General features: G+C 42.0%; 1 protein-coding gene across 4 annotated transcripts in view; it reads left to right on the top strand.

Annotated features, from left to right (window-relative positions):
* The window catches only part of LPIN2 (lipin 2), an 82,020-nt gene that overhangs the window by 43,279 nt on the left and 26,419 nt on the right, over positions 1 to 12,322 (top strand). For all 4 annotated transcript variants that reach the window (XM_006139030.5, XM_006139028.5, XM_006139027.5 and 1 more), the window contains exons 5-6: positions 5,460 to 5,567; positions 9,513 to 9,636. In XM_006139030.5, the coding sequence (XP_006139092.2) occupies positions 5,460 to 5,567; positions 9,513 to 9,636 (232 nt within the window). The remainder of the gene's footprint in view (positions 1 to 5,459; positions 5,568 to 9,512; positions 9,637 to 12,322) is intronic.

Raw genomic sequence — 12,322 nt, 5'->3', positions numbered from 1 at the left:
AGAGCTTTTTCCTCAGAAATACAAAGAAATTATATTTGTAATTTTGACTTCTTCCAGAACTCTTAAGAATCTTTCAGAATTGGGCAGTCAGAGCAAATGCCAAATCTTGTTTAACCTAGTGTTTTCCATCAGGATTATCACTTATGTCCCTAGCAATCAGTCCTGTGGAACAGTATTGCTGCTGAAACTGGCAGCATGCTGCAGAGCACATTTATATAATATCACTTTCTAGAACACTAAAATGTGGTCCTGACATGAAGATTTAGATACGTATAAATGTACTAGTTGTGATGGATGTACTAGTTGTACTAGCTGCCATCTTTCAAGTCTCCCTTTTTAGCGTATCAGAATCTGACTTTGTGTAATGCATCTTTAGCTATGAGGCAGCTGTGTTTTTCCTATAAGAAGTATATCTGAAAAAGTATAGTTAAAGTAAGTAAGTGTTATGTAAGATACTGCCACAGCAAAGTGTGCTATGCAAATGTCTCAATCCCTCATTTCTGACTGAAGCCATGCTGCTCGTAGTATACCTAAATTCCACTAGAATAAACTCACTAGTATCAAATATGTATGATCCAGTACATATTAGACTCCCCCAAAATTAACTTCAACTCAGATTTTCATTTTGAAGTGCTTGTAGATATTTTTTGATTATTTACTATATATTTGAGAGGGTCTGTCTAAGAACTCTTTCTAAATGGTGAGAGCTCGGACCACCAAATTTGGCATACAGTTTCCTCTTAAAGTTAAAACAAGGTAAGGGTTTAGGATGTACCTGGAATGGGATTGCTTAAAACCATGCAAGAGAGAGACAGAATCACCAGGAAGGTGAAAGGGGATGGCCGGGGTATCCCCTCCCACTGTCCAGGCATCCTTTAGGGAGGGCAGTAGGGCTGAAGCTCCTTCCTCCCTCCTGATTTGTATGGGAGCATTGCTGACTATTCCCCTTTATCAGAGAGTGAGGGAAAAGTGCACAGTTTGCTGCATTCCTCACTGTGGCTAGGGAGTGTGGGGGCAGATAAACCTGGACTTGCCCGAACTGTGGGACATGCACCCCTCCCTTGGCTGTGCCTGCTGGCGATATGGCGCCTATGAAGAGGCACTTCTCACCTGGCCCGGAAGCTGCTGTGTTGAAAGAGGGCTGCTCTCTTCCCAGAGCAGCCTGCACAGTGAATCCCTCTTCCCCAGCCCCAACCCAGAGCAATGATTTTAAAAAATTGTGTTAAGGACTGGGCAACACAGTGTAAATCTTGCAGTTGCTAAATAAAGAGAACTATCTTCTTTCTATATATTGGCATGGTAAGCTATCAGCAGCAGAATTTCAGTAGAATTCATTTTCACGTCTGAGATAAGAATGTTAAGGACTAGTTGACTATCAGATAAGCAAATGCTTATCGGATAGTCGAGTCGACTAGTCGTTTCCCCCCTCCTCTTGCTGCCTCTATCAGATAGAGGCAGCAAAGTGGAGGGAAAGAGTGGGTATTTCAAAGCAGCAGTGCCACACGGAGCTCGGGATATGGGCTCCGTGCGGCACTATCACTTTGAAATGCCGCCGCACGTTTCAAAGAGGCGATGCCACACAGCTGATCCCAGGCCCAGTGCGGCGCTGCTGCTTTGAAACACCGCCATGGCATTTCAAAGCGGCAGTACCATGTGAAGCTCAGGGTCAGCTCGCTGACCCCGGGCTCCATGTGGCATTTCCATGGAACCAGGAGTCAGCTGGGAAGTCCCCAGATGACCCCAGGCTCTGTGCAACACTGCTGCTTTGAAATGCCACGTGGAGCCAAGGATTAGCTGGGGAGTCCTCTGCTTACCCAAGGCTCCATGTGACCGTTTCCGCTTTGAAATGCACAAGAGCCCCCACTGGAGACTCTTGTACATTCCAAAGCTAGCATGCCCCGTGCAGCCTGGGGCCAGCAGGACTTCCTGCTGGCCTGGGCTGCATGTGGAGTTCCAACTTTGAAATGTATATTTCAAAGGAGGAATGCAGAAGTGCTTATCAACTAGTCAATGGAAATTCCATCGACTACTTGACTAAGCAAATTAATCGATATTTAACATCCCTAGTCTGAGATACATAGACTGGAGCTGTGTATTTGCTTAAAGCCCATCAAAAAAATTAAACGTGTTTATTTTATCCTATCCTACATATTATAGGAGGGAAAAACAAGTAGTCCTGTAGCACCTTAGAGACTAACAGAAATATATATAAAATATAGTATTATGAGCTTTCATGGGCAAACCCCATTTTTGGCCATGAAAGCTTATGATATGGGGGGGGGAGGGAGAGGTCTGTGTGTGTGTGTGTGTGTGTGTGTGTGTGTGTGTGTGTGTGTGTGTGTGTGTGTGTGTGTGTGCGCGCGCACGGATATATAGATATATATAAAATTATAATTTTTGTTAGGATACTTCAGGACTACTCATTGTTTTCTTCTAAGTTACAGTTTAACACGCCTGCCCCTCTGAGACTTTATATTATGGGTACAACATATGCTAGTAGCAGTTTCCTGTATATGTCAGTTCTTTAGATCTACACTTGCAGAAATGTGTAGACATTGCATGCCAACCTGGAATGGGTATAAATAGAAGTGTAGATAGTGAGACACTGCAAGTAATTTAGAGGCATACCTGAACTCTGTGACTCTCTACACGGTCAAGCAGTGCCTCCCACATGTACACTAGGGATGTTAAAATTAGATTAATCAACTAATCGAATAGTTGATGGAATTATCATCGACTATTTGATTAGCTGATAAAGGCGCTTCCACTTTGTAATGTAGCAAGAGCCCACCCAGCTGTTGCCACATTTCACAGGTGGAAATGCCACATGGCGTTCCACCATAGAAATATACAAGAGCCCCTGCAGTGGCTCTTGTGCATTTCAAAGATTGAAACGCTGCATGGAGCTCCTGCCCCCTCCCACGGAGCTGGGGGGAACCTGCTTTTAAGCCAGCTCCCCCAGAATCCCCTCCTACTCCCCCCTTGCTGCCTCTTTCTGATAGAGACCTCAAAGGGGGGAAGTGACTAGTTGACTATCCAGTAAGCTTTTACTTATCGGATAGTTGACTAGTCAATTAGTTGCTTACATCCCTAATCTTCACTGGTGTTTTTCAGCAATGTAGTATGTAGTGAAAGACTGCAGGAAAAGTCACTAGCGATTTCCTGCTGCTAGAGCCATTTCCAACTGCTTCTACTGCTGAAGGCTTTCATTGCCATGTGTACCTACATATGCACACCCCATATACCATGCAAATTTAAGCAAGGACATTGATTGTTTAACAGCAGGAAAGGAATTTGTTTCCTGGGTGAAGCTAGTTCATTACTAAGCAGTGAAATAGCTGTATTCAATATTTTGATTGTTTGTTAGAGACCTGTTCTAGTTCATTGTTGTCATTGAAAGAATGATAAATATCCAGTCTGAAAAACTAGGGGCCATAAGTATTGTTCATTGAAGCAGAGCTGGTAGTTGGTTCTGAGTAGGAGGAAGCTCAGGATTAGGGATGTTAGAAGTCAATATATTTCAAATGTAACTGCTACATTTCTTAGAGGTTATATGATTACTTGGTACCACCCCCTCACCTCTCCCCCCCCCCCCCCCGTACAGGCCAACAGCCAGTGCTCCAAGTCCCACTCCTGGGGAGCCCCTTGCCACTCCACATTGCTGTTTCTGTAAATAGACTTTTCTTTCCTTTTTTTCCCCTTTGAATTAGGTTAAAATACATTAAACATACTAAAGTTCAATAAAAAAAAAAGTGAACACATAAAATAGACAAATCAGATTTTAGTACAGAGGGGGAATGAGGGTTAATGTCTGGGAGAATGATATTAGAGGTGATAATTGGGGAAGCTATCTTTGTAATGGATAAGATAATTAGTATCTTTGTTTAAGGTCCATTCGTAAAGTGTCAAATTTAAGCATGAATGACAGTTCAGAGGCTTTTCTGTGAAGTCTTGTGTTAAAATCTCTTTGAAGCAGGATGCAGGTAGTCAGATCATTGAGACAATGCCCATTCTGGTTGAAATGGCAAGAAACTGTTTTTTCTTTGTGAAACTGTATGATGTCTGTTTTGTGTGCATTAATTCTTTGGAGAAGTACCTGAGAAGTTTTTCCAATATACATAGCAGACGGACACTGTTGGCATATGATGACATAAATATAATTTATATAATGTATTTATATAAATTATGCTCATCTCCCCCCCCCCCCCATTCTAAAATCTGATTTGTCTATTTTATGTGTGTTCACTTTTTTTTTAATTGTATCCCTTTGGTATGTATGGTCATGCCAATTTTCTTCCACAATGTGATCTGAGAAAGTGGGTCTGGCCCACGAAAGCTCATCACCTAATAAACCATCTTGTTAGTCTTTAAAGTGCTGCATGGTCCTGTCTTTTGTTTCAGCAAGACCAGACTAACACGGTTATATCTCCATTACTATTTATCTTTGGGCATACTGTGCTTTTGATTGTTTTGTGTGGCTCCAAACTAGGGTGTTATGCTGTAACAACCAAAAGATTTTCATTTCTTTGACTGAGCATATTTGCATGCAGTAAATTGAAACATTGGTTTAAAAACATTTTGTATATAACGATTTGGTAGGTAAAATTGTTTAATCTGTGTTAAAATGTAATATATTTACTTAAGACATAATATGAAATGGATGGGGGAAGGAAAGAGATGGCAGCTGAGAAATACAGGACAATAGATAACTGAGGGCGGTGCCGTTAGGACATGATCAAGGGCTGAAATCACTGCATGACAAGCTTGTGGAGGATGACATCACTTAGGGTAGGCCTAGACTACAGGGTTTTTTGGTTTTTGGGGAAGAAAAAAGTGGCCTTTCGAAAAAACTTCACCTGCGTCTAGTCTGCTGCCATGTTCTTTCGAAATTAAATCGAAAGAACACCACAGTTTTTTCGACTACGGAAGCCCTCATTTTTTGAAGAATAACACCTTTTTTTGAAAGTGGCTTTTTTGTTGTTGTTGTTGTTGTTTAAAGAGAGCATCCAGACTGCCTGGGTGCTCTCTTTCGAAAAAGCAGCTCTCTTTTTTCAAACATACTGGTTGCTGTCTAGATGATATCTTTTGAAAGAGGCTTCTAGTCTAGTCTAGACGTAGCCAGAGTGTATTTTTGAGATCTTCGATTAAAACCAAATCATTCAGCTAAATATGTGTTGGGGGACATTTTTTTTAATTTACTAGGATGTTTTTTAAAGAGCATTAAAGATGGCAACATAGAAATGAATAAGAAGGCTTTGTAGACAAGAAATCAACATTGCAGATGATGAACGATTGCTCTTTCTTGAGTTATCTCTCAACTATCATTTTCTTCCTTTCTCTTTTTGACTTTAGATTTCTGGTACATAAATAATTTAATTATTCTAGGTAAATTGTCAGTGGAGAGCTGTTGTTGACTCACTTAAAGCAAAAATGTGTTGTTGTTTTTTTTCTCTCCACAGAGGATCCTCAAATTCTTCACCAAAGAGTGAAGAGCAGAAAGAGTCTGTGATTTATCACTCCAAGGATCATTACCCTTTATCTGATGGAGACTGGTCCCCTTCGGAGAAGTAGGTAATTTTTGTGGTGTCATCTTTCTGTATGATTTTGTACTCTTATATTGTAGAATAATGCACCACCTCCATAACTTCTGTCCTATGTAACTACCTAAAGCCTCCAAACACTTTTGCTTCTCCCTCTCCTCTGCTTCTACGCATCTCAGCTGTAGGAAGAACTCCATCTCATCCTTAGAGGTCTGCCTGCCCTAAGGACACTCCCACCCTGAAGGTAGCGATAGGGAAGAGGCATGGCCTCTACCTTCTTCTCCTGCCCCCACTTACTTCCTTCAGACCTCACAGGGACATTCTTCTGTCCCCTTTTCTCATGGGACAAGATCTCGCACGGATCTGAGGCTGTTTTCACCTTCCTGTGTCACTTAAGGAGAGTTGGCTGCTCCGGGGCTATTCTGCTCAACTGTAAATGCATGCACTGGGCTGCTTTCCTGCCCTACTCTAGCCTATCTAGTTGTCCTGAAAGCTAGAAAAAACAAAACTGGTTTGGACTCTGGCTGTGCAAGCTTAACCTTCTGCATGCCTTTTCCCCTTCAGGCAGCAAAAGGGGAGAAAAAAGTCCCAGAACTTCCAAATGAAAAAATAGGGGAAAAAAGCATCCTTTTAAAATCCCGAAGCCTCTGTTCCTGGTTCAAAATGATCCCATCAGTGCTGCCACCATGCCAAGGATGTACCCTGGTCTGGCACACTGAGTGCAGAAGGTGGGAGCCTGCAAGAGACCTTAAATACCTTTCCACTATAGGCTTCTGCTTACAAAAACTCCCCAAGGTCACAGATTTCTTGCCCTTAGAGAGGTAGCTGCCACCATGAAGTGTAAAACCCCTTCTTCTAGGACTCAGGAAGAAGCCATTGAATTTCTTCCAAAGGGGTACCCTCCCCAAGCGCTTTTACCACAAGAGAGCTTGAGAAAAAACAGAAAACAAACTGCAGTCTCTGATAGCTGACCTCTTAGTCTTAAGCGCACATACACAGACCCCCTGCTACTTTCCAGGACACAAGACTCAAATCATAGCCTTAAGGTAATTTTTTATTAACAAAACCAAAAGGTATACTTAATAAAGCATACTTGGTTGCTAGGTGTTACAGAGCAACTGAGTGAAAACAAAGTAAAACACAGAGAAACATAATATCTCTGGGTGCAATTTAGATATAGTGAATTTGGAGGTGGGGGGGCGGCACATGGACTTAGCATAGAAAAGTTTAACCAACAACAAAACAAAGAAAAATACCCTGATCGTGACTAAATATACATTTCTCTATCTATATACATTTCATGATCCATACTGATCCGTACTTCCAGGTCAGGTCCATTTCTATGCCCAGTATTCCTTGTTGCATGGTAACTGTGCCTGATTTAATTAATCTTGCTTCCCCCCAGCTTTTGGCTTAAAACTCGCACACAAAATCAGCAGGCAGGTATATCTTTTCAATTTAAGTTTCAACAATCTTTCCCATTGACTTTCCTGACTTCCTGCCAACACCCCCAGCTACTTGAATTTAACCTTTGGGTACGTCTAGACTACATGGCTCTATCAACGGAGCCTTGTAAAATAGTTTACTCGGCATAGTCAAAGAAGCAGGGATTTAAATAATCCCCGCTTCATTAAAATAAAAATGACTGCCATGCTGTGCCGACGATCAGCTGATCCGGCATAGCGCGGCAGTCTAGATGCGGCGCAGTCGACAAGGGAAGCCTTTGTCGACCGCTCCAGTATGCCTTGTAAAACGAGGTTTACTAGACTGCCGCGCTGTGCCGGATCAGCTGATTGTCGGCACAGAGCAGCGGTCATTTTTATTTGAATGAAGCGGGGAATATTTAAATCCCTGCTTCTTTGACTATGCCGAGTAAACTATTTTACATGGCTCTGTTTACAGAGCCATGTAGTCTAGAAGTACCCTTTTAGTCCTCGGGTGCTGGTCAGCACTTCTCCTATCCATCACAGGAAGTATTTGGCTTTTATTGCTATATTATCTGCTTCTTAAAAAAAAAAAAAAAAAAAACCTGAATTCATCCTCACAACATGTTTTCCTCAGTTTACAGCTGTAGAACAGACTAGTTGTAGAGACAGACTAATTAACTTACAAAAGATCACACAGCCGTCTGGGGTAAAGCCTGTGGTCTGAATGTTTTCTCTTTCCTAGTCCAGTTCCTTAACCATAAAATCATGCCTCCTCCCTAATGCATGAAACCCTCTACCCATTTTGGATGTGAGATCAATTTTGGTGGCTGAGGGGTCCTTTAGTTGTTGAGAAGTGACTGGCTGGTGGAAAAAGAGAGAAGGAAGACTTGCCTTCTGCTCTTTTCCTTATAAAACCATTAGCAGGAACTTTGAGCTTTTCAAGTGTTAAAGTATACAGTCAAGAGGTGCAAGCCTCCAGCTTCTTTCAGTTACTTATAGTGCAAACTGTGCATGTAATGAGAGTGGCCCTTTCTTTACTGGGTCTGCTGGCTCAGTTTTGTGTGCAGAAAACAAGGTAGAGCTTTCACCAATATATCATCAGTATCTGCTTTAAAAAAAAGAAGAAGAGTAGATGGGCTATCATGGAGGCAGGGAAATATATTGATACATACAATCAGTACTCTTTGATTTTTACTTTCTTCATTATGCCAAGATCCATAAATCTGTTATAAGGCATACTTTAGTCCACTTGTGGTTTGGAGGCAAAATAACTCTACCCATTGACATTCCCTTCTGTTTTATATGCCCTTATAGTAACAAGGCAAACCTAGAGGAACTATTTATTTAAAGTCTGGACCCCCATCAAATGCCTTAGAAAGACATACAGATCATTTGGCAAGTTAAAACAGTACTTGAAGTATAACAGAAGAATCTTTTTTCAAATAATTAACACAAATGCATATTTCTGAGGCAAGATCAGTAGCTGCCCCCATTGCTAAATGCACGTTTTCCAACCAGACCTGTCTGAAGTTAGATTAACTCTCCTCCCTTCTCCCCATGCCATGCGTTTCAACAATTCAGGCATATTCAAGAAAATAATTTTGTACATATCAAGACTAAATGCTACCTTCAAACAACAATCCTTATTCCAGCCCCACAAGATCTTTATGCTATTTAGAACAGTACTCCAGTCTGTATTTTAGGAAAGTATTAATTGAATTATCCTGTCTGTCAAAGTTGTCTCAATTGAAGGCAACTTCAAGGGACAGGGCATTTCTAGGGTTGCCAGGTGCCTGATTTTTAATGGGACCTGGCAGTGTCCAGTTACTGTGTGTTGGGAGGGGAAGAGGAGGAAGTGAGACAGAAGGGGCCCGGTTTTAAAAAAATTAGAAGGCATTCTCCTATTTTCAGTGATTTCGTTCTATCTTCAAGCAGGCTGAAATACCATTGTAATGTATCTAGACCTTATTATTCTAAGGAAATATTCAAGTAAATTCATTTTTTTTCCCCCTGATTTGATCATATGCTCTACTTATTTTGCCCTCCCTCAGCTCTGATGAGGGTGTGAGGTATTGCTGCATGCTGTTGTATATTGGAATGTAACTGTTATATCCATTTAACTTAGCTTGCAACAATAATAGGACGTCAGTAAATGGATGAAATTTTTCAGGCCTTGCAAACTATACTGCTGTCTCTTTTCTGGAACACAGGAATTTAAAACAGACTATCCTAAATTAACAGTAGGAATTACATCAGTCTTGTGATGGCCGCTAAATCTAACATTAAAAAAGAGAGAGAGAAAATTGTGGGGGTATTATCTGAGAGCACTTAAAAACAATGAATGAATCTATTTAGAGTGGTCAGTATGTAAGCCTCTTTTAATGTGATTTCAGTTTTAACCTAATTTCTCTGTCTGTAAACCCAACTGGGCTTCTTGCCCTGTTGCTGAATATTTGAAGCTCTAGTAAACCATAGAAAACAAACAAAAGTAGCTGCATAAGAAATGCATTTTAAATACTGTAGCTTTCTGTGTTTATTCTGATAGTCCTTTCTCAGATCCAGTCTGCCCTAAAAGTGATTCAGAACTAGAAGTGAAACCGGCAGAGAGCTTGCTTAGAGCTGAATCTCATATGGAGTGGACATGGGGAGGATTCCCAGAGTCTACTAAGGTAAAGTTATCTACAGATTAGTTTTAAATACTGTCTGGGACTTTTAATGTACTGAATTTTGTCTTTCTTAAAATCGTATATTTTGCATTAGACTATTGAGAAAAAATGAGCAATTGTGAGAGATTAAAGAGAAATAACATGAAAACAGTGCCCTCTTGTGGCTGGCTAAGATGAAGGCTTTTTATTGATATCAAAAGCAGAGCTACACAATTCTTCCAGGATGATATTCAAATTAAAAATCTGCACTCTCTAATATGCTGCTAGAAACAGAAGATAATTTTTAAATGATGCATTAGATGCAATAAGAATGATCGAGTCCATTAAGCTTTTTGTAAAAGATAGGACCAGGCTCACTCTAAGACAGTGGTCTCCAACCTTTTTACACTGAAGATCACTTTTTAAATCTCAGAACAGGCAAAGATCTACCACCCCACCCCTTCCTTGAAGCCCCGCCCTCTCTATTCTCCTCCTGTCCATCACTTGCTATCCCGAGCCCTTACTTACACACTCTGATAAACAGTTTATTTTTAAATTATGCAATATATAAAATTAAAATCACGTGTTTATAGTTATGAAATAAATGGTCTGTTTTTTATTCATGCTATTTAAATCTAAAATGAAGCATTTATAATTATATATTTTGTGGGGATAGAGTTCTGCGGCTGGGGGCAGGGGAGAGGGAACAGGGTGATGGGAGGGCAGAGGACAGGGTTCTGCAGCAGGGGACAGGGTGCCAGTGGGGACAGAGTTCAGGGAGTGGGGACGGGAATGGGGACAGAGTTCTGTAGCTGGGGACAGGGAGTGAGGACAGAGTTCGGGGAGTGGGGACGGGAATGGGGAGAGAGTTCTGTAGTTGCGGACAGGGGAGTAGGGACAGAGTTCTGTAGCTGGGGTCAGAGGAGTGGGGTCTGAGGAGAGGGGAGTGGGGACAGGGTTCCAGTGGCAGCAGAGAGTCCCCTGCATCTGCCTCCTCTCCCTCCCCCCCCCCCCCGAGCGAAGCAGGGAAACCCTGCGCGTACCTGCCCTGGGGCCAAACCCCCCCTTCCACAGCCCAGCCCAACCCAACCCATCCCCCCTTTCCCCTCTCCTCCCACAGCATGGCCAACCCCCGCGTGTGCCTACCCCAAGGCCAAACCCCTCTCCCGTGTCGCGGCCCGGCCCAGCCAACTCTCTCCCCTCCCACAGCACGGCCAAACCAAAAAAGTGTCTGAAAACTGTAGGTACTGGGGGTACTTATAATTTTTTTTGAAAAAGGGATACTTTATTAAAAAAAGGTTGAGAAACACTGCCCTAGGCAGCCCCCTTTTTAACTGCTCCTTGCCCTCCCTTGGTTAAAAGTGTGGCACAAATCCCCTGTTGTTCAAACTGAGGTGGGGAAGTATAATGTAACACCTTCTCTACACCTGAGAAAGATGATGAAATTTAGGCCCTACACCCATAGACAGGTCTGTGAGAGTAGACTGCTATAGTGATGCAGAGCCTCATTGATGTTCACTGGGCTGTTCATACAGTAGTGCTTTTGGGAAAAGGCTGTACATTAATATTACTTTTAAAAATTGAGTTGTTATTGAGAGGAGGCATTTTGACTACAAACAGTGATCTATCATCAACAATTACGAAGTTTAGTAACAGTTTGAATGTGTCAAAAATTTGCCTAGATTTGTCACTTCCTCAGAAGTGACCTGGCTACTTTAAAAATGGGGAGATGGAAAACTGTTTTTAATGAAGTCTGTTTTAATATAGTATCATTGTCAAGGCTGTTCCACACTATGGCTTGACAAATGCAGAAGTGGGGGCCCGCGAAAGCACCCCCCATCCTGAGATTTACAGGCTTTGGTACAAAAACTTCCCCTCAAAATCCCAATACCTGGATTTTGGGGAATATCTGCTGCTACCATCAAGTGCTTTTAAACCCACAACCAGGGGTGGACCCTTGAAACCAACTCCAGGGGTACTCCAAGCTCTTTTCCCCCAAAGAGCTTAAAAAACAGAAAAAGAAGCTGTAGTCTGTGGTAGCTGCCCCCTAGTGAGAGGCATGCAGATAACCACAGACAGATTTTCCAGGGCACAAAAATGAACCAATACCAGGTTAATTAGAAAAAGAAAACAAACTTTTATTATCAAAACAATACTACCGTTGCAAGCGTAGTTGAGGTGGCTAGATGTTAAGAGCCACCAATTGATATACTCATGGGGGACCGGCCCATGGGCTCAAAACTTAGGTACAAAGGAGAGGGGAAAAACACTTTTAACAGCACAGACATCAGTTCTGAATCCCCAATCCATGAAAACAATAAAACCTGTCATGCTAACTACTTTGTCCTACTTACACATTATAAGAGGTCTTTTCTTTGAGAGAGACAGGCCTTCCCATCTCCCTGTTACTTGGAAGAAACCACTCTGACTCTGGCAAAGGAAGGAAAAGATGAAAAATTCCTTTGTCCCAGTTTGAAATCCCTATCTGCATTACTAATGGCTGGCCAGATACCTGGCTAGGGGCAGGAGACATAGTTGTCCCCTTAGTCTTCAGGCTGCTGGTCAGCCCACCTGGTTATGACAGTCATCAGTTCAGGTTGTGCATACAGGGAGATTGAATGTTTCCCTGTTACTGTATGCTAAACTATGCCTTAACTGGGCTATTTTTGTTAGCATCGCAGTGTGATAGGTACTTTTTAAAGAGAAAAAG

This window comes from Pelodiscus sinensis, chromosome 2 (genome assembly GCF_052426305.1).
Source record: "Pelodiscus sinensis isolate ZL-2025 chromosome 2, ASM5242630v1, whole genome shotgun sequence".
NCBI lineage: Eukaryota > Metazoa > Chordata > Testudines > Trionychidae > Pelodiscus > Pelodiscus sinensis.
The sequence above is the reverse complement of the archived record's forward strand: the minus strand, read 5'-3'. Positions and strand labels throughout refer to the sequence as shown.